Below are 23,879 nucleotides of genomic sequence, written 5' to 3'. Positions count from 1 at the left end.
AAATCTTAATTCTGAATTTGAATTCAGAATTCAGATTCATAATTCAAATTCTGAGTTCAGATTCAGAATTTAGATTCAGATTTAGAATTCTGATTAAGAATTCGGATTAAAGATCAACCTAGAATTTGAAATTGGAAATTATATTCAAATATTAGACTAAGTGTTGTAACTCAAAATTCAAACTTTAGAATCAGAATAAGATTTCAGATTTAGTTTCCAGAATGAGATTAATCATTTAATAGTCATATTACTTTTCCCTCCTTTTGTGAGAATTTTTTCTTTTATGCATGGTTGAGCTCTAAAAAAGGTATCATGCTAGGCCACGTGTTACGGCTATCCATCAATATTGTAGTTGGTTTTACTTATTCAGTAAAAAAAGCATAAAAAAACAGTAAGATTCGAACCGTGACCAGCATCGTGAAAGTTCTGGTTGCTACCACGGCACCATTTCAGCGTGATATAAGTTTTGGAAATTCAACTGTTTAAATACCATTCTTTCCATGCATAAAATGAACTCCTTACATACCAGTTCGCTTTTCCCCAAAAAACGTACTATGCATCATTTTTTTATATTGAGATCGGAATTTTTCGTGTTTGAATATCTGAAATCATACTTATATATGCAGAGGGAAGGAATCTATCATGTGTATTCTATATTATTTTAAATATTTCCAAATATAACTTACACTCTGTTAGAAAGGCTCCAATCCACTGTTAAGTGTATTAAATCGGGTTTTTTCAATAGTTATCTGAACAATGGGGTATTATAACAATTATTGAGGCTTGCACAAAAGTCTTTTGTAATATGGCCGACTGAAACTTGTAATACGCGCCACCACGGAACTTCACGCCGGATAAAATCCCAACGAATTTTCCGAATTACTGACCGATTATAACCGAGCCACTCCAATGGAAACTTGTAATGCGTAAACGACCGATTTTCCTTGGGAGAATTAAGCTTTTCTTTGGTAATAACTTTACCTCGTGCGCCACTGGAATGTTCTTTCTTTCACGGATAAAAGACACGTCGTTAGTTTAGAGTATAAACTGTAACTGAGCTCAGCTCATAATTTTATTCTTATTTATAAAGATCCAATATCTCACTTCGGTGATTATTATACCTAAATGTTCGGACTCACCGTTTTTGGTGTAAGTCATGAAGGTCGAACATGCAATACATAGCACTATCGAAACAAATTTTTTTTTGGGTAAAACGAATAAAAATTCCTGGGATCAAGAGAATAAAACCCCGATTCAAAGAAATAACAGTTTTAAGGTTTGAAATAGCTTGTTTTTTAAATTTTTATTCAAAGCAGATTATTTTGGTTTCAAATGCATTTTAAATTGCCGCCGACCGTGGCCTAGATGATAGCGTTCAAGTCTTCTAAGCCAGAGGTCATGAGATCAAGTCTTGGTCACGGCAAACATAGTACACTTTCTGTGGGTTGGTGGTGTTAGCATTAGTAAAATGCTAGCCATTATATCCTTGAAAGAAGTACGCTTAGTCTTAAGTAGAATTTAGATCTCTTCAAAGAAACATGAAGTTTCACTGAGATCCTATATGTGTGTGTTCGTTTTAAAAAAAAAATTGTTCTAAGGATTTTCAGAATTTATAAAATACATTAAATAGAACAGTTTGTAACTTAATTTATTCATTTATTTTTCACTAATTCCTTCTGGCACTGCTGGTTACTGCATGCAAACCGTTCTGCAGGAACTCCTTCGGCAGGAACTCCTTCGGCCAGGAACGGTACGCTTCGGCACTTTTTTTTCTGCCAGTGAGGTTCGGCGGCAATGACAAACCTGGGGCAAAAGAAAATCGTTTTTTAAAATAAGAACACGAACTATTTAAAACTACAAATCATTTACCTGAAATTTGATTTCCATTTAGTTAGGTTTTTCCTGCTGAGAAAAGTCATCTTTGCAGTCACAACGGTTTACAGTAACCGTAAAAACCTGTGGGACTTTGTGGAAAAGGCAGAACCAAACTTTTGGGGTCCACCGGATGTTCATCTTCCTGAAAACAAAATATTTTATAAAAATCAAATACCCTCAAATGGCTATTATATCTTACCTTCCGTGACAATAGATCTGCTTTTCACCCGCTTGTTGATGGCAAAGTTATCGTCCCTCATCGATCCCTGGCTGCTTTCGGTGTTGTCCGTCATCATGTGCACCAGGACAATCGCTCTGGAATTTGTGCGTGCGTTGTTCTGATATTCCATCTTAGCCTTGACACCCCCAAATGATTGGAACCAGAATTTGACTGGGGCCGTCTGTTGGGAAGCGGCAGCTGTAGGGGAGAGGCGGGCTATATGCGCATATTAAGGAAAGCACTCATTTTCTCCCATATTTCAATAGATAGAAGTCTGAAAACTATATACACATGAGCGGACATCTGTTTTATATACCATAGAGCAATTTTTCTGTTAAAATCTCTTACAGTTTTTGTGAAAATAATTTTATAATAAAAGAAGTCAAAATAGCTGATTTCCGAAACTGGCGGGCTAAATGCGCATATTTATGTTTTAAGCTATATTTCATTAACACTTGCAATATTTTGACATTATTTAATTGAAAATGGTAGAAACGGATGTTAAGCATACGTCAAGGCTGAAATTTCGGTGAAATTTTTTACATCACTAGTTCTTTTGCATGAAACATAGTTAAGTATGCCATATAGCCATATTTCATGGTAATATTTTGTTCATATCGTATTTTTATCGGATCAGTATCAAGTTCTTCTCTTTTCACTGTAAGATCGTGATTTGAGCGTAGATTTAATGTTTAAATGATCAAAAGTAAAAAATTTATAAAACTAATCTATTTTTCTTGATATAGGCATTTAACCTGCCTTGATATGGGCATATGTCTCTTATTCCAATATCTTATCATTTACAACTTTGTCAAAAGCCTCAATTTGTTGAATTTCAGATTTCCAGACGAATAAGAAAGAAAAACTATCAAAATTTTTGTTCCCAGAATCTGTACGCACGATAATTAAAGTTCAATATATTCTAACAAAACTGACAAAAAACTTGTTTGAATTTTTAAATTTTTTCTACTTTATATAACAGTTAAATTTTTTCATGCCATGTTTTTAAAGCGTATTACCCTCAAACTGCACTGATTAGATATGATGAATCTCCAGCCATATCGTCAATTGCTATCGATTCGTCAATCAGTTTGGACGCGTTTTTAACCCGCTCCCGGCCCGCGCGTTATAATTAATTAATTGTTTTTTTTTTTTTGCTTCTAGTACTTTTCGCAAGTGAGCGCTTTTTTTCTTTCTGTGCCGGTGTTATAATAACAATAATATATATAAAAAAAAATGAGTAAAGTTTGCGAAGTGTGTGAAGCTGATTCTTCCGCTAAAGTGCTGTGGTCATGTGTCGGGTGCACCCGGTCATTTCACCCCTCCTGTGTGGGGGTATCGTCCCTGCGTGGCTCACTCCGCATCAAGAAATTTGACAAAAAAACGGTGGATCCATCCTCGTTTTTACTTCCATGCTGTGAGTCATGCCAGTCGCTGGTATCCACAACGTTTGATTTTAATGCGCTTGCTGAGCAACAGAAGCTGCTAACGAAGCAAATAAATGAAAACACCGAGGTGATGCACCGGCTTGCGCAGAAAGGTGAAAGACCGAGCGATATCCAGCAAATTTTGGAGAGCATAGAAACTTTGCTTAACGATCTTAAGGAACAGATGGCCTCCATAAATTCATCCTCTTCAAATTTAAAAAAATACATTAATCAATCGCTGACCATCATCAACAATGACATTTGTCAGCTTAATCAGCGAAGCATCGAATCAGCAGCCATTTGTACGATGCATAACAATCCTTTGCTTGAAATCGACATTATTGGTGAACTAAAAATATTGTCATCGAATGTTGATGAGCTTAAATCGAAGATTGTTCAGGCTCCCACTTTGCCTGATTCACTGCCAAGCTTAGATTATGAATTGGATTTAGTAAATGCTGATAGCTCAGGATGGCGACTATTAGGGACCACTAAAATTTGGAAAGCTGACTGGAGTGAATATGACGAGCGAAAAAAGAGGCGCTTACTACAGCAAAAAAAGGCAGATGCGGCAAAAATAAGAAAAAAACAAAGAAAAAGGGAATACAACTCGAACAGTCATAATAAAAATAGCCACAACTACAATAAAAATCGGTACCACAATCCCAACCTCAACTTTAACAGCAATAACAACAATAACAACATTAACAACAACAGCAACAGAAACAACAACAACAACAATTACATTCAAACACCTACTGACCGTGAGCTTCTTGCTGCAGCGAAGGTTCAAGTCTCCAGACCTCCACCCAGTCATCGACCAATTCACTTTCAAAGGGGTGAAATTCTTAATCCGTACCCAACAAGTGCTGCATCAACAGTTTCAACACCTATCGCTCCGCGCCCGTTTAATTTGTCACCGTCTGGAACTTTTTCGGCCCCAGTATGCAGTTCATCTTTTGTCACAGGGCACGAACCCGTGGCTGTGCAAACGTCATCGACTGCTCCATGTCAGGCTTGTACATGCAGACATTCGTGTTTTGCCAGAAATTGACAGACCCCTTGGAGGACAACAATCATCTTGAAGAATCGACGACTCTCCATCAAGGAGAGGTAACTAACTTTAAAGAGACAATGATTTATTGTCAAAATTTTAATCGAATGCGGAGTGCAAGAAAAATTCATGAAATTTTAAAAAAAGTTAATGGCTGCTCGTATGACATTATTTTAGCTACAGAAACAAATTGGTCTGAAGATATAAAGAGCGAAGAAGTTTTTGGAAGCCGGTTCAATGTTTTTCGAAGTGACCGCGATTTCGGATCAACTGACAAAGAGTCTGGTGGTGGTGTACTTATCGCAATTGATGGCAATCTTTCCTCTGAACAGCTTCCTAGCAATAAATGCGCCGAGTATGAAGATGTCTGGGTTAAAATTATGATTCATGAAGAAATACATATTCTTGTATCTGTGTATTTCCCTCCAGATATGGCTAAAAAAGACTCATATGAAAAGTTTTTCCGGACTGCTGAAACCATAATTGAATCATTGAAACCTGAGACTAAAATACATATTTATGGTGATTTTAACCAGAATTCCATTGATTTTATTGAAGATGTTGAAAACTCATCGATATTGCAACCGGTTATAGGTGAGAACGTAACATTACATTTTATTTTTGATAAAATAAGTGAACTAGGATTTCATCAAATTAATCATGTTCGCAACCAGCAAAACCGCTTTTTAGACCTATTGTTCACCAACTGCACGGAAGATTTTTGTATTGAAGAAGCTGCAGATCCATTATGGAAAAACGAAAAATTTCATACTGCAATAGAGTATTCACTTTTTACTGATCTATATAGACAGCGCCCTAGTGGTGCCGATTTTGAACTCGTATACGATTTTAAAAACCTGAATTATTCTGATTTTGATATGCGTTTCAATGATATTAATTGGCAAAATCTTTTGAAAGATGAATCAGATATGAATGTAGCTGCTGGTTTATTTAGTAGTAATCTATATACAATTATTGACGAACTCGTGCCTAAGAGAAAGAAAAGAATACTGACAAGCTATAAACATCCAGCATGGTACACACGTGATATAAAACAACTCAAAAATAAAAAGCAAAAAGCACATAAAGCCTCACTCATTTTAAGCGGATTTGTGCCAACGTAAGAACTTAACTGCACAATTAACACACGACGTATTACAGGACACGACACTTGACGTTCTTACAAACGGAAAAAGGATTCAAAATTACCTTTTTTGTCGACCGGTTTCGGGCTCGATGTTGCCCATCTACAGGACGATGTCGGACATCGTCCTGTAGATGGGCAACATCGAGCCCGAAACCGGTCGACAAAAAAGGTAATTTTGAATCCTTTTTCCGTTTGTAAGAACGTCAAGTGTCGTGTCCTGTAATACGTCGTGTGTTAATTGTACATAAAGCCTATAAGAAAAATAAAAATTCGCACAATCTGAACGCATACAAAGAAATTTGCAGAGTACTTGATGTAGAAATATCGCTAGCTTATAACAGTTACAACGCAAGAGTAGAGAGCAATATTAAATCCGATCCTAAAACCTTCTTTAGCTATGCAAATGAAAAAATGAAAACATCTAATTTTCCATCACGTATGCAGTTTGAAGACTTTGATGGATCTGACAGTGAAGAGATTTGTAACCAGTTTGCTCGTTTTTTCCAAAATATTTACAAAAAATCTAATGCTTCTCCAGACTTAAATTATTTTTCATATCTTCCTGAACGAGTAAATGACGTTAGTGTTGAAAATATTACTGTGCAAGAAATTTTAAGTTCCCTCAATAGTCTTGATGACAAAAAAGGTCCAGGTCCTGATCAAATACCTCCACTATTACTTGAAAAATTTGCTACTTCATTTGTTAATCCACTATTTTGGCTTTTCAATTTATCTCTTAAATCAGGAGTCTTTCCGATAGCCTGGAAAAAGTCATTTTTAATCCCAATATTTAAATCTGGTAAACGATCAGATATAAAAAATTATCGAGGCATTGCTATTATCTCATGTATCCCAAAGATGTTTGAGGCGATTGTGAATCAAAAGATGTTCAATCAAGTAATTAATCGCATCTCCAATAACCAACATGGCTTTTTCAAAGGTAGATCAACATCTACCAACCTATTAGAATTTGTGAACTTCTCGCTTGGAGCTATGGACAGATGTAATTTTGTTGAAACTTTATATACAGATTTTAGTAAGGCGTTTGATAGAGTTGACATTTCATTGCTACTTTTTAAACTAAAACGTATAGGATTATCAACTTCACTTTTAAAATGGATCGAGTCATATTTGTCGGATCGAACGCAGGTAGTCCGTTTTAAAGGAAAAATCTCGACAGAAATACAGGTCACTTCTGGTGTTCCACAAGGATCTCACTTGGGCCCCTTGTTATTTATAATTTTTGTTGACGATGTCAATTTAGTATTAAATAGCGTCAAAGTACTCATTTATGCCGACGATATGAAACTGTACATGGAGATACGTAACAGAATGGATTTACAGCATTTTCAGGATGATATTGATATTTTTTACACTTGGTGTGCAAAAAGTCTGCTAGATCTCAATATTAAAAAGTGCAACATTATATCTTACTCTAGAAAACTGAACCATCATGATTTTAATTTTACTTTAGGGCAGCAGCAGATTGAAAGATGTAACAAAATTAGGGACCTAGGTGTAATACTGGACACCAAACTAACTTTTATTGAACATTTTAACACGATTATTAATAAAGCTTTCAGTATGTTAGGGTTTATCAAAAGATTCTGTTATCACTTTAAGGACCCTTATACAATAAAAACACTTTTCATATCGTATGTAAGATCTATACTCGAATATTGTAGTGTAGTTTGGTGCCCGTATCAGCCCACTCATGTTACAAGAATAGAATCGGTTCAAAAACAATTTCTACTGTTTGCACTAAGAAAGCTGGACTGGAGTTCCACTTTAATTCTTCCATCATATGAAGCACGATGCATGTTAATCAATATTGAAACGCTTGAAAAACGAAGAGACGTTGCTATGATTTCCTTTGTTAACGATAACGATAACGTGTAAAATCAGAATACTTGCTAGAAAACTTGAACTTTTACACACCCTCACGCATACTAAGAACCAGAAACTTATTTCAAGCTGAGTCTCAACGAACCATGTACGCCAGCAACAAACCTGTAAACCAAATGATGAAAACTTATAATCAATATTGTGTACATATTGACATAACCATGTCCAGAGCTGCAATAAGAAAAGTGTTAAACAGAAGACATTTACAAAATAGTGGTTAAGAAAATTTTTGTATGAGTAAATTGTAAACGTAGTCTACAACTGATTGACGAAATAAAAAAAAAAAAAAAAAAAAAAATCGGCTGTATGCGCATATTACCCAACATGCGCATTTAGGAACACTTCCCCCTAATAGAGGGGAGAGAAAAAAGATGTTGGAACGTTGAAACCAAAATACAATATCTAGGCAAATGCTTGGGTAAACACATGTAACTTGCCATGAAGGCATGCCGATCGAAGGACAATCCGGCTCCGCTCTGTCCATCCCAGGATATTTTCGCGCTTGCGGATCAAACATGTTCTTTTTTTCAATAGTAAATTTTTTACTGTTTTTTTTTTTGTGTTTTTTCATGTCTAAACAAGATACACGATTGTTGGAATAAGCTCATTTTCTGTTTGAAAAAAACCAAATTTTGATTTCCAGTGATAAAAAATGAGAGTGCAAAAATAACAAAATTTTGTAATTATTTGCAATCGATTTTTTCATAAAACCAATTGCAAAATATGCATAGAAAAGACTAAATAAAATAAAAAACGGTTTTGTTGAATCGACCCCCCATCCTTTTTCTGCGTGTAGCATTCAAGATAACCCGGAAAAACCGGGAAATCTGTTATATTATCCGTTGATCGATTGGTTCAATTTCATGTAAGATGAATCATTTCATACAATGCCAAAAATATGAAAAAGCTGCTTTTCAACTTCGATTTTTGTTTATCCAGGTAAAATATGCCTATTTGAATTGTATTGAAGAGAAAAGTAAGAGTATTTTTGATCCGAAAAGTCTAATACCGAGTATGCTTAAAAAATATAACAGATGAAATATAACTTGCCAAGCAACTATTGCTTCACTTTTGGGCTTTATCAAAGTCTGTTTCACGTAGAATCTGGACGGATAAAATAGATCATTTCTCCGCAAAGAAATAACGTACACCAAAAGTTAAAATGTAATTTTGTAGGGTTTTTATTGCACTTCCAGGAAAAAAATACATAAAAATGATTCGTCAGCTTTTCGAATGAATTTTCGAACTTTTTATGTGATACCACCCATCATTTTCTGCACAGTACTGCTGATAACCTCATTCGCCATCTTGTTCCACCACTTTTCCATTTGAGCGGGTTTTTTCATGGTTCTGCCACATTTCTTCAGTTTGCCCTTAACTATTGCCCAATATTTCTCGATGGGACGAAAATCCGGACAGTTTGGTTGATGGATCCTTTTTTCAACAAAATCGATCTTGTTCTCCTTATATCTACCACTTAACGACATCCCGGCTGTAGTGGCAGCTTGCCAGGTCCGGCCAGAACTTCACCAGACCTTTGTGAGACCGAATGAATGGCAAAACCCTCTTCTGGAGACATTCTTCTTTGTAAACATTTCCATTCATTGTGTCCCCAGTGATGAAAATCTTAGTCTTCTTCCCACAACTACAGATCCCTTGCCAAATCATCAACTTACGAGCAAATTTATCTGCCTAAACAAACTAGAATCTACCTGAAACATTCCCTTTACGCGTCGCAAGGTAAAATTTGTTACCGGGTATTTGTCCAAAATCCATTTTGACGTAAGTTTCGTCGTCCATCAAAATGCATCCATTGTACTTGGTCAACACTTTCTCGTACAACTTCCTTGCCCTGGTTTTGGCGAACAGGTTTTGTTTCAGCGTCCTGTTGAGGTGTTTGCTTGCATGATACGACCGCAAGCCTTCTCGCAAACAAATTCGTCGAGCTGTACTGTGGTTCGTCTTGAACTTTTTCGTCAAATCACGCAAGGAGATTCCAGGATTATTGTGAACTGATCGAATTACCTTTGCTCGCTGCTTCCGGTCATATGTTCCACTTTTACGCCTGGTTTGTTTTGCTCGATCCACCGTAAAGGTCTCCCGGTAACGTTGCAGCACCGAAATTACAGTCGATTTTGGATATTTCAGGAGTTTCGCGATCTTTACCCCTGACCACGTCGGTTTCTCTACGTGAGTGTGCAGAATTTTCTCTCGCCTTTCGCGATCCATCGTCGATAACTTTTGACTGACTGCTTCAATTTTAGTGAAATTTTCACCACTACACGGAAAATAAAAAAAAGGTAAAATTTACCTTTTTGCGAGGTGAATTTTTTCCACCCCTCTTTCGAGGTAAATTTTACCTTTTTTTCATTCACCTAGCAAAAAGGTAAATTATACCTTTTTTCAATTCACCTAGCAAAACGGTATATTTTACCTTTTTCGCATTCACCTAGCATAATAGTAAATAATACCGTTTTCCCATTTACTGATTTAAAAGGTAAATGCTGGTTGGTTTGATTGGTTTCTTCAATAAGAATTAAAAAATACAAAATTCCAGCAAAAATTATATTTATTGGAGATAAATAGGGACTGATAATTCGGCTTCGCATTCTTTCGAGCCGCCATGGCCGCTGAATACTCCTGCGTTGCGTACATTCATGACCTCCTCTGTTCGGCTAATCCGGTCAGGTTCGGCTTTTCCGGCTGGAGGATGACGTGGAATACACCTATAAGCTCTATGGGTCGATCTGAAACAAAAGCAATGTATTATGACGAGAACCAGCACAACAAAATGATATCTAAGAAAACACTTACCATTCTATTCCGATTTTCACATATTATGCACAAAGCAAAACTTGTTCCTGAATGACAAAACAGCTTAACCTCAATAAACGGGTTCGGCGAATAGTCACTTTTTTTCGAGAAGAATTGTACCGTTTTGTTTAGCTCAATCCAGGTCAACTTCACCTCGCTACGAGGTAAGTTTTACCTTATTTGGTTTTACCTTTTTTTCTAGGTGAATTATACTTTTTTATTCAGCTCAATTCAGGTGAACTTCACCTCGCTACGAGGTAAGATTTACCTTTTTTGGATTCACCTTTTTCCTCGGTGAATTGTACCTTTTTTCCAACCTCGATTCAGGTAAATTTTACCGTGCTGTGAGGTGAGTTTCACCTCGAAGAGGTAGAAGTTACCTTTTTGGCTTTCACGATCGTTTACCTTGGCTATCTCGGTAAATTTTACCCTTTTATTATTTTCCGTGTAAGTAAACAAACGGATGGATCAAAATTGGCGATTTGCAGCAAAACTTTTTGACATGCAGCGCCAACTGATTTTCACTTACGGAACTAACAAAAGGGTGATGATAGCTGATTTTTAACACGGCAGTGAATATGAAATGTTTTAAAAATTAAGTTTTTTTCAGAAACTGTATTATTTTGGAAAATAATAAAGGCTGGATCGAGTAAGAAAATCTTCAATTTATCAGATCCAATGATTTTTGCGCACGCAATTAAAATATTTCACGTTTTTTTTACCAAAAACTTATTTTGAAACTTAAAGATTTGATCGAGTAGAAATATGTCTGGCTTGGAGAATATACGAAACAACGCAATGTTCATCAGATTGAGCTCAAGCTTGTTAATCCATATCCATTTGAATTTTGCAGTATTTGATAATAGAACAATGTAGGGAAATAACTTTAATTGAAAAAAAACACTCATATGTAAATAATGAATCAACTAAGTGAATTTTGAAATAAAACCTAATTGTTGATGTAGTTGTATGTTTATTTAATTTACATCCGAGCTGTGTAATTAATAAAAATGTAAAAAGTAGTGTTAAGTTTCCTCATTTGAAATTCTTTATCATCATCAATTTCTTCATTTTGCCTAATTCCGTTGTTAAATAGTTTGCAGTATTCCCTAGAGCTTCTGTTGTGAATTGTTATTGAGATGGTTTATAATCTCGTATTCAAACGGGTGCAAAGTTGTGTATCAGAAAATAGTTATTTGAAAATTAATCCGGATTTTTCTTCTCTATTAATGAGTCACTTTTACCAAAAGTTGCAATAAATTTTTATTCTCTACAATTTTCATTTCAATCTGCTGGGAAGCAGTCGTAACTTGCGTTGTTTTAAATCTGATAAGGCTTCTAAGAATGGTAAAGTTGAGAATGTCCAGGTGCTGGTCTTAAATGTATTTTCCGAGTGAACATATTCGCTGTCGAGATTTTCCAACTCTGCAGCCGAATCCGGGTTTCGGGTCCCATTTTTCATAGGATTTTTCTTGCGGTATTTTATTTTCAAATCCGTTTATTTTTTTAACGGTTTCTCATTCGTTTGATTTGTTGTCTGACGAGCTTCCGTTCAATTATCTCTCCTGTTGATGAAGGGCGCACGAAGTTTTTCCGAAGAACTAAAATCAGCAAAACTGAACGATAATCTGATTTAAAAACTACAAACGATTGAGTGAATCACGTTTTCTTACCATTTTCTGCAGTCTATATTTCCTAATTTCACAATTTACATAAAGAATGTTTAATTTTCTGTTGCGACTTCCAAAAATAATACGCGATTTGACATTTGAATCCCCAACATCATCATTTTGATCGAAGTGCCCTCTGAGTGTCGTTTTGAACTGCAAATCGCCAATACTGACAATAGATTCGCGATGTGACAACAAGTGGCGCTGCAGTAAATGAAAAGATTCGTCAAGATTCTATGTGAAACAGATTTCAACACCAAAATATAGCTATAGCTTCAACAAAAATTAAAGAAAAAGGGTGTCAAAACGTACTCATCGATTTAGCCCAGCAAAAGCAGTTGCTAGGTTTGTTTCATACCACCAAATATCGCTAAAACAATGAAAAGATAATAAGGAAGATTGGGGATACTTGATCCCCTTTTCTTATTTCCATCATATCTTTTTGGGAAAATTTAGCAACTCGCAGTATTTTGCATTTTCTGAGAGCGTGTAACTTCATGTTTATATACTCCCAAAGTTAGAACGATACGAGAACTCCTAGATAAATTAGAAGCATTTTCGTTAGACTAAAAAACCTTGTTATATTTTTTAAGTTGCAGCAGACTTGATACTTTAATAAAGAAGACTAGATCCCAATTTCAGGGTGCCCTGACCCTAGACAAAAATCTAGTAAAATTCGAAGATAAAAGGTCCTTTGACTATTTTTCGCCATATTTGTTCTCATTACACAGTTTGTAAGCATCAGACAAAGAAAATTCTAAAAGTATGTGTACACAGTCATTGCATACTTTAAGGCGCAGTTTTCTATTTTTTTAAAGATAAATACAGTGTTTGTCCTTGTCCTTGTATTATAGAAGTGAACTTCTGACATAAAAGTCGGTGTTATATATGTTTTTACCATGTTATTTAGGATTTTATAAATCAGGATACAATTTTCAAATTTATTTAAAATGTATAGTGGAAGCACATTGTCAGAGAAAAGTTGATATGTCGGAAAAAGAATTGGAAGCTTTTTCAAAATTTTTAACGCTCGATTTTGTAAAGTAACACGAGGTTTGAGATAAACAGAAGTCGCACATCTCTATATGCTATTCATATAGGCAAGGTGCGGGTGTCTGTAAGCGTAGTACTTTCCAAGCTATGTTCTCAGAAATTAAACATCTTATCTTCTTGAGTGCGAAAATAAACGAGGTAACTTTAGAGAATATTTGACTAATATGTTCGTTCCATCTATAATTTTCATCAATTAGTAATCCAAAGTATATATGTATCTTTAGAAACTTGTTCTATCGTTATTTCATTTATAGAAATCGGAACTTTTTGAGATTGTATTTGAAAGTTGAAAAGAATGTAGTTTGTTTTTTGTAAATTCAAAGCCATATTTTGGTGAAAAAAAGTTATCAGGATATTTATGTCATGCAAAATGTATTCTTGTAGCATGTTGATGTTGTCCACTATGAACAACAGAGTTGCATCATCCGCAAACAGCTGTAGTTTACCTTTCAGAGGTTTATCAAAAATGTTATTTATGTTCATAATGAACAACAAAGGTCCCAAGATAGAACCTTGTGGTATACCGTACCTAATTTGTTTCCTGCTACTATTATTCCCTAGAGTTTATTCCCACAATTTGTCTTCTGTTGAATAAAAAAGATTCAATAAGTTTTCTGGTATTTTCTGAGAAGCCAAAGCATTTAAGCTTTTTCATTTGAATCGGATGACTCACATAATCAAAAGCTTTCAAACGGGGCATCATGCAAAAGCAGGGTTAGATACAACATTTTTATACCACAACACTCATTCAATTTTTATTTTAGTACGCTGTCACAAAGTTATCATTGAATGATAACAAATTGATGAAGACATAGTTTTTAACATCGTGAAAGAGTTTTTTAAAGTTTTTGATTCTCAAAAAAAAAAAAATTTAAAAAAATCGAGCAATAGATGTACCAATTTTTTCATTTTTCGATGCCGTAAAAAACTTTACCTAGTTTGACGGATTGGCTTAATGATATCACCTACAAACTTTATATTGCTTTCATTTTCCTATACTTACACTGTTGGTGTATAAATATTTTTCCGACAATAACCAAATTTTTAAAAATAATTATTTTTATAATTCAGTTAGCTGACTGGGGCAAAATGAAAATCAGAACTTGGTAAATCTCATAAATCGTGTTTTCATATACTGGGAAATGATTGTTTTGCATAATGCGTTTGTTAAATCAAAATTTCACCCATCCTTAGTTATATTTTCATGATTTAAGCTAAAATAATATTTTGTAGTATTTTTACCCCTAAATATATGCAACAGATTAACACATTTTTCTTTAAAAAAAATTTTATTGGAAAAATGTTAAATTTAATTCGAACAAAACTAAAAATAACTTCAATTGGTGCTTTATGCGTGATGACATCACAAATGTATCAAAAACTATAAATTTTCAATCGTTTTCATTGATTTTTCATTAATTACAGAGTTTGTTGCAACTAACCCCTTTTTCTAAGTAGGGTGGAAATCGCATGTTTTTGTAAATTTAAAAACAACTGGTAAAACCAATAATTTTTCTGACTATGTCAATTTCATGTCCCATCAGCCTTAAAACATTTGATGTACTAGAGGTATGATTATCTGTAAGCATTAGATGTTAGAAGCCATTGAAGCTGAAAAGTGTTGCACGTTGCCCCAGTTGACGGTATCAAAGAAAACGCATGCAACAGACTTTCCGAGATTTCACTAATAGTGCAGTGCTTTTTTGATTTGGAAACAAAACCAAATTGATTTGCATTCATTACATTATGTTGTGTACAATGCTATTCAATTTGATTAAACAAAAATCTTTCGAGAGGTTAAGAAAGAGTGTTAAGAACAGAAATGAGTCTGTAATTAGTTACGTTCGTTTTATCGCTACTTTTTAAAACCGGAACAACTTTGGTACAGTTCAGCACTTCTGGAAATCAATTTGCATTTTTAATCCCATATCAATATATTTGCATTTATATTTCTTTAAAAATTTGATATGCCACCGATACCAATAGCAGAGTTGTTCTTGAGATTGTCAATTAGGTTGGATCAATAGGTTTGTGAAGTGGTAAGGAAAGAAATCTCGATTTCTGGAAGTAATAAGAATGGAATATGAAAAGCGGTAACAGGTTCTAACCATTCTAACACATTTATCAATCCATGATAAGCAAAATTTCATTGCCTAGTTGGGGGCGTATTATTTCAAACAATTACCAAACACAAAATCAGTAAGTTACGCATATGTTTCACATTTGATTTAATTTGAAATTGAATATCATTAATGTTACACACTTCTTCAACATAGAACGTCTTCAGCTTATTGACTTTCATGACCTTCATGAAGCTTCATAAAACTTTGAGCAATAAATTAAAAAAAAAAAGTCATAAGAATATTTTTTACATTTCGCTACTCAAAACCGATACCTATTCGACACATTCAGAGTCAAACGAATGGATAAGTTTGCTTTAAAATTCCTTTCGCCAATCTCATCAGATTTTTTGTTCTGTGATGAGGAACGCACCAGGATGAAAAGCACTTCAAGTTGCATATTTGTCCATGAAGTGAAAGTCACTCCTTGAATGCGAATGGTTGAATCGATATTGTGAAATATGAATCAGGTTGGCATGTTACTCGTCCCAATTTTTATTTACTCGAGAGGTGACCCCAAAAATACTTCTGAAATTGTGAGTTTGTGATTCTGTGTTTGTATAAAGATACGAACAATGGCTGCTTGAACTTAGCAATTCCACTCTTCTGGTGCAATTTTATCAATGAAGCAAGGTATTCAGTTATGGATGATTGAGTTTTTGAAAAAAAAAAATCTACTTCTAGTAGATGAATAAATTGGTACCGTAATCCGGGGTAAAATTGATCACTTTTTTCAATATTTTCCGATGATTATTTCTGTTGAGGGGAATGTGGCATGTTTCATATTTTCAAAACCAGTACTGGATTCCTATGAACGTAATGCTTGGTTGCAGAAAATTTATAAGATTACTTTAAATTTGATTTAAAAATCCATTTCGTTTCTGTTTAGAATTTGATGCTTAGGGGTAACATTGATCACTCTCTAGTTTGACGGTTTTAACGAGTTTTCTTGATCATAAAGGATACAAATCCCCTTCTGAATTTCTGTGTTTCTAGGGTTAGAGTTCTTTGCGATTCCTAATGTGCCGAACAACAATTTAAATCAAAAGATGGACAATGATGCTGCATAAATTAAGGGACTAAATTTTTAACATTACAAATAGAATTACAACAACAAAAACAATTGAAATTATGCCTTCATTCAATTTCCTAGGCCCTCGCAATATTCCCCTTATATTTTTTTCTTCAAACTTTACTTTTTGATAGAGTTTCTAGCCATTTGTCCTAGACTGGCTTACTTTTGGAAAATGTTCCTATTTTATAAATACCAAAAATTTACCTCACACTACAACAAAAAATACACCAACACTATACATTTACTAATGAAATAAGTTGAACTCTCACATAAATCAACCTGTTTGCTTCTAAACACTTTGATTTCATCAGGAAGGATGTTTGTTTGCAAGCCTTCGAAAAAATCGATAATTCAAGATTTTGAAATTATATTTTTACTTACATTTGATATTTAAAAAAAATCAAGTTTTTCCCAACTTATAGGTTTTGTAACGTGGAAAAAAGTTAAGAGATATTTTTACTTTAGTTATTTGGAAAAATTTCATGTTGATCAAAGTTACCCTGGTGATCAATGTTACCCCGTTTTACGTTATCAAACTTATTTCAAAACACTAAGATCGATATTTTAAGAAACATTTTTCCTATAACATGTAGGTACCCTTTAAAAGCCACGATGTGAACCTGTTCAAACGACTCTGGGAATAATATTTCTGGGCCTTCAAATGGATTTTACTACAGAAACGTGACAAATCGATAGCTTAAAATAAGACGACTGTCGCTTAGACGTTACCATTAAATGGTACATACTAGGGTAGCTGCTTCAAAAGATGATGCTGAGTTATAAAAATACATAAGGTATTCGAAAAAGCTTGTAGCTAGTATTATGAATAATTTCACTTATGCGCGGAATTTGCTTTTAGCACGTTTCTGATGCACGCAAATGGTATCTACCCTACTAAAGGCTCGACTTATTTTCTAGACCAGGTTTCTAGAAAAGCACCAAATGTTCGAATTTCCTATCCTTCACAAATGTTCATGACGATGGTGGTAGTGGCGTTGTGTATGTGTCATTCGAAATGGTCGTCCCTGGCAATTTTGGCAAAGTATGGAAGAACGGATCTTCCCATGGCATGGTACACGTGCCAAGCAACCGTTAATAATCAACTTTTGATTCCAATTGCAAAGTGCAACGAAGCGGACCAGAAGTAATCTCGAAATTCCGAACTGACGTTGCCATCGAATGGCAGGCAGGGGCTTGGCCTGGTCCGTTGCTCAGCTTCGCGGGTGCTATTTTTATCAGAGGAATATTCCCCCATTGTATGTGTTATAGGGATCGACCGATTGTGGGTGGACTTGGGGAAACATGGGCCAAGAAATGGTCATAAAATACTATTGCTAAATTGAACCGCGTGCCATTATTGGCAGCAACAGCTTTATCGGCCCTTACAGGAAGCTCTATCAGATCTAATGATTTCTAACTCCCACCCTAATAACCCTCTTTCTCCACCTCTTTTCGTTGCAGATTTCCGATGACGATCGTATGAGCCTGACGACGGCCGTGTCAGATGAGGACGACGGCGAGAGCGTAATGGCGTCTCCGTACAAAGCCAAAGCAACCGGCACAGCGGCGGCCTCATTCAACTGCACCGGTGCGGTCCGGAAGGCAGGGTAAGTAACCGCTATTTGGAGCGAAAGCGCCATAGGTTCTACTGGACATCGGTTTCAGTAATTTCCAAGTAATCTGTGCATGGTTTGGGATATTTTCTGGACTGGAAGATGGACACAATTTGAACTCCGTTTCAGAAAATTATGTTAGCAACCAACGCAAAAAGTTTGGAACCCGTCATCGGATTTTAATTTTTAAAGAATATTAGAAATAATAATTCATTTTGTTGTTGGAGATGTCATTTCCGTATTTGAAAACTTGACGACAAATTTTTGGAATCCTTTCCCATCCACTCTGAATCTTAACTAAAGTCCATTAAAAACAACAAGTGAAAGGATAACCCAACAACTTTGAAAGCTAGTGTCATACCCATTTAACCTACAGTTAGGGCATGAAATGAGTTACGGCCAAATCTCTACAAGATTTTTTCTTAATCTGACTTAAACAGCGTCAAATCCAAATTTGTACGTGACATTTAAAATAAGAAGTAAGAGCTAAAAAAAGTAAAAAATCCATCTAAAATTGCTTGACTAGTGTCGTTTGAAGATACTGCAAATAATGATATATCATTAGAACAATGCAAATTTAGTTTGAAAAATATCTGATTTATAAGTTTTTACACCTACCGTGACTTATTTTGGTTGTTTTAACATCTAAAAAAACCTCTGCAAATTTGACAAGCGATTCATTCAATCTAGATATTGCACAGCGAGTATTTAATTTTCTTAATTAAAATAATTATTATTTTTCCAAGAAATATTAAGCAACTACTCATATTTCCAAAAAAAAGCTTAAGATGGGCAAAAACCAAAAATTCAAAAAAATATTTTTTGCGTATTTGAACTTTTTTGAAGAACTCCTTCTTGAACTAAAATGCAAAATTCTGATAAACTAAAATGCCGATTTGCAGGAGAAAGAGGAGTTTTACAGTCAATTGAACAGCGTGGTTGAGAGAATTCCGAAGGGTGACATTCAAATCCACTTAGGCGACTTCAACGCAAAGATTGGCTCCGATAATCAGGAGTTTGAGCGCATCATGGGGCGCCATGGCCTAGGACAGATGAGCGAAAACGGAGAGCTGTTTGTAGAATTTTGTGGCAACAACAACATGGTGATCGGTGGATCGCTCTTCCCCCATCGACCAGCACATAAGGTCACTTGGGTATCCCGAGATGGCCGAACAGAAATTCAAATTGACCACATCTGCATCAGCCGAAAATGGAGAAGGAGCCTTCTTGATGTCCGCAACAAACGAAGCGCAGACATTGCATCTGACCATCACCTCGTCCTTGGCGAGATACGACTGAGAGTTGCGCGTGTCCAACGGCGCGAGGAGAAAGTCGGGTGTCGATACGACGTCCGCCGGTTGGAGAATCCAGAGGTGAAAAGGGCATACGTTGAACAGCTAGAATCCCGAGCCTCGGAGCTGCCGACAGACGGAACAGTCGAAGAACAGTGGTGTGGAATCAAGAATGCCTTTATCACGACGAGCCATGGTACTCTCGGTAAAGTTTGTGGAAGACGAAGTGAATGGATGTCGGATGAAACCTGGAGGATGATCGATGATCCGAGAAAGGCGAAAGTCGGAATTGAGCAGGCATGTACCGGGTCAGCCAAAGCAGCCGCCCGCTTACGATATGCGGAGCTGGAAAAGGCAGTTAAACGAGCTTGTAGACGAGACAAGAGAGCCTGGACACACTCCCTAGCCGAAGAGGGAGAAAGAGCCGCCGCCATTGGAGATATCCGATTATTATATGATATTTCTCGCCGCCTTAGTGGTGCAAGGACTAATGCAAGAATGCCGCTGAAAAACCGAGCAGGTCAGCTGCTGACCGATCGAACAGATCAGCTCAAGCGTTGGACTGAGCATTTTGATCAACTTTTTCGAGTTACAAATAGCAATGGCCAACAGAACCCGCAGCTCGAGGCGCCCACAGAAAGTCGCATTAATGGCGTCAACTCGGAAGCGCCCTCGCTTGCTGAAATAGAAGCGGCAATCAAGGACATGAAATCCAACAAAGCGCCTGGAATCGATTGCATTCCTGCTGAAATGCTCAAAGCCGACCCTGCCTTGTCAGCACAAATGTTGCACCGTCTATTCGCTGACATTTGGGATACTGCAACATTCCCGGCCGACTGGATGCAGGGTATCCTCGCAAAGGTCCCAAAGAAAGGAGCGGTAACTGGCGTGGCATAACTTTGATCTGTACAACCCTCAAAGTACTCTGCAAAGTGATCCTGAACAGGATCCAGGAGAAAATCGACGCTACACTCCGACGGCAACAAGCTGGATTCTGATCCGGACGATCATGTGTGGACCACATCACAACGCTACGAATCATACTGGAACAAATCAACGAATTCCAGGACTCTCTTCTGCTGGTGTTCGTTGATTTCGAAAAAGCATTTGACCGACTGAACCACGAAAACATCTGGGCTGCTCTTAGACGACGAGGGGTCCCAGAGAAACTAGTCCATCTCATCGAAGCACAGTACGAGGCATTTTCGTGCAAGGTCTTGCACGACGGTGTCTTGTCCGAACCAATCCCGGTAACTGCTGGAGTGAGACAAGGATGTATTTTATCACCGCTGCTTTTTCTCATCGTAATGAATGAGATCTTGACTGGATCGATTGACTGTAGACCAAACCGAGGATTGCCGTGAAATCCTTCAACCATGGAGCAACTGAACGACCTTGACCTGGCAGACGATATTGTTTTGCTCGCCCAAACACAACAAGACATGCAGAGCAAACTCGACGACCTCACCGAAAGCTCCAAGGCAGCAGGTCTCAAAATCAATGTCGGAAAGACCAAGTCGATGGAAATCAATACAGAAAATCGTTCCAATTTCGTGGTATCTGGACAACAGGTTGAGACAGTGGAGTGCTTCCAGTATCTTGCTAGCCAGATTACGCCTGATGGTGGGACCAAGAAGGACATCGAGACCCGGATCAGAAAAGCCCGATTTGCGTTTGCGAGTCTCCGAAACATCTGGCGGTCACGCCAGATCTCTCTACGAACTAAGATCCGAATCTTCAACTCAAACGTCAAATCCGTATTGCTGTACGGGTGTGAAACTTGGTGCACATATGCGGTGACGACGCAAAAACTGCAAGTTTTTGTGAATCGCTGCCTGCGGAACATCATCCGCGCTTGGTGGCCTGGCAACTGGATCTCAAACGTTGAATTTCATCGCCGGTGTCATCAAAAGGCGCTAGAAATCGAGATTCGGGGACGTAAGTGGAGATGGATTGGGCACACGCTGCGAAGAGACGAAAACGAGATTTGCAGAGAGGCGCTTGACTGGAATCCAGATGGGCATCGAAGAAGAGGCAGGCCCAAAAGCTCGTGGCGGCGAAGTCTAGCCGCTGAAATCCGCACAGTTGACGAGAACCTCGGCTGGCAGCAAGTGAAGACGCTGGCTTCGGATCGCCAGCAGTGGAGATCTTTTATCTCAGCCCTATGCGCCGGTCAATCGGCGCTGGACCCTTAGATAGATTAGATAGAAAATGCAACTACTATTTAACATAAAAAATTAAAACTCGATGCGCTAACTCAGGAATCAACCAAATTTCCTCAAATTTCACTTATGCTTGATAACCCAAAAGGAAAAACATATGGGAACCAAAAGGTAAGTTTTGCATAGGACTAATGAATCATGTAAGAACTGTATCGAAAAGTCATTAGCAACGTTTGAAACTAGTTTACCCAAAAATGGGTGAATTTTTTTCTGTGTGCATGGAGATGCTTTCTCCTTTATCCTTTTTTCCTCCTTCTCTTTTTCCTCTATCGCCAACTTCAGACCGGTACGGAAGACTCCGAGACGTGTGCCGGTTAGGTAACACTTTCATAGTAACTCACGCCCGTCACGGCATCCACTACCCCTAGGACCTCGAAACGTGTGCCGGGTAGGTAATGCTTTCAAAGTAACTCGCGCCCGCCACAGCATCTACTCCCGCAGGATTTCTAACCATCAAGGCATGGCTGATTGAGAAACTACCAAGCTAGAATCCCGTCACGATCACCCCGAATGGTATCTTCGCTTTCTTTTGCTGCAGGAAAGTACGTGAGACCTTTTAAATTCCATCACACGTATGAAACCAGATTAGGGTTATACCGCGCTCTAAGATCGCGTTGCTTTTGAATTGTAGAGTCACACGAGGCCCAAGACCTTCCGTGAGCTTGTCAAATTTGGTTGGCTATCTCGCTCTCTCCGTTCATCATCATTCCTGATTATTATCAGATCGCGCATGATTGGCAAGATTTCGTCGACGCCACGACTGTTCGTCGCGTCACATTTCACTCACAATGTTTTCAGCGTTCAAATTTTGAAGTTGTTGGCGCCTTGAAATGAACCTGGGGCAGACAAAGATAGCATGTTCTGCCGATTCCTCCGTATCTACGCATTCCGGGCAATAAGGCGAGCTGATAAGCTTAAACCGATGAAGGTATTGCTTAAAGCACCAAGGGCCCGAAAGGAACTGCGTCAGGTAGAAGTTGACCTCTCCATACTTCCGATTTACCCAGTCTGAAAGTCTCGGGATTAGCCTATGCGTCCATCTTGCGTTGTTCGATGCGTCCCATTGCTCCTGCCACTCGAGCATTGACGCTGCTCGTTGAATTTTACGCACTCCTATAACAGCTCTTGCTTTATAACATTCCATATCCTCCGCCAGAGTTATGTCGATGGGAATCATGCCCGCGATAACAAAAGCTGCATCTGCTGATATGGTCCTGTAAGCACAGGAAACTCGCATGGCTAACAGCCGATCCGTAATTTGGATCTATTGCGCTCTACCTCTATCGCGGAGCTCCAGGCCGCTCCTCCGTATCGTAGTTTGGACAGTGCTACGCTCGCAAGGAGACGTCTCTTGCTATTTTTGGACCATGGCAGTTTGGCATAATCCAGGCCAATGAATCTATGACTTTCGATGCACTTTCACAACAGTATTTGACATGCGCACCAAAACTTAAGCGATTGTCGACCATTACTCCGAGGTATTTCAGCAACTGTTTCGAAGATGTCGTGTGCCATCCAACAGTAATCTCCATATGCGGCAAAACTCTTTTATAGGTCACGAGCAGAACTTCGGTTTTATGGTAAGCTATCTGGAACCAGGAACTCCTTGAAGACGTACAAGAAGCGGATGGTACATTAGAAATCAGTAGAGCTCCAATCTTGATCAAAAACAAGGGCACGGAAGCTTTACGAACGGATTCTGAACAACAGCAACAGATTCATATGAATGGACGATGAAACCTACTTCAAACAGGATTAAAGAACGCTTCCCGAGCCACAATTCTACACGAAATTGACAGCAGGTTCTAGTATGGCAAGCTATTTGTATCTGTGGTCTGCGGTCAAGTATTTTTTTTACAAAAAGTACAATTGTTGGATAGGAACCTTGGCTAAACAACCACTGGTGTGGCACATTTGTTCGCCCCCCTCGTGGGATCGGACCTCAAGGGACAACCACGCATGGTTGTCCCACCAGTCAGTGGAGGCAGGTTATCAGAACGCTGCCTGGAGGCCAAGGCTCGGGGGGATCTCGATCGCCTAGTTGACCGAGATCCAAACTCTTTCGAATGTGGGCTTTGATAAGAGCCGATTTATTCCAGCGGCTGGATTCGGGAGATGCCGGACCGAGCACAGAAAATACTATTTTTAGCACTTCATATTTCGTTTTATTCTCTCTTGACTATTTAATTTTCTCTTAGATGTTTCTCGGTTGGTGGTTAAATGCAAACTGACTTCAGTCGCATCAAAGAAAGCGCCCTTAAATAGGCTAGCGGGAAGCACACAATCACGTGCTTGCGTCAAAAGGAACCGCCTAGAACTTTCTAGCGAGAGCAGCCGTATTGCTCATTCCGTTCGGCTCTCTCGCGGTTATTCATCGTCGCTCTCTCTTTCT

General features: G+C 37.7%; 1 protein-coding gene across 10 annotated transcripts in view; it reads left to right on the top strand.

The window, feature by feature from the left end:
- The window catches only part of LOC129750787 (protein still life, isoform SIF type 1-like), a 597,153-nt gene that overhangs the window by 514,892 nt on the left and 58,382 nt on the right, over positions 1-23,879 (top strand). For all 10 annotated transcript variants that reach the window (XM_055745852.1, XM_055745850.1, XM_055745854.1 and 7 more), the window contains one exon: positions 17,822-17,967. In XM_055745852.1, coding sequence (XP_055601827.1) covers positions 17,822-17,967 — 146 coding nt within the window. The remainder of the gene's footprint in view (positions 1-17,821; positions 17,968-23,879) is intronic.

Source organism: Uranotaenia lowii, chromosome 3 (genome assembly GCF_029784155.1).
Source record: "Uranotaenia lowii strain MFRU-FL chromosome 3, ASM2978415v1, whole genome shotgun sequence".
NCBI classification, from domain to species: domain Eukaryota; kingdom Metazoa; phylum Arthropoda; class Insecta; order Diptera; family Culicidae; genus Uranotaenia; species Uranotaenia lowii.
The sequence above is the reverse complement of the archived record's forward strand: the minus strand, read 5'-3'. Positions and strand labels throughout refer to the sequence as shown.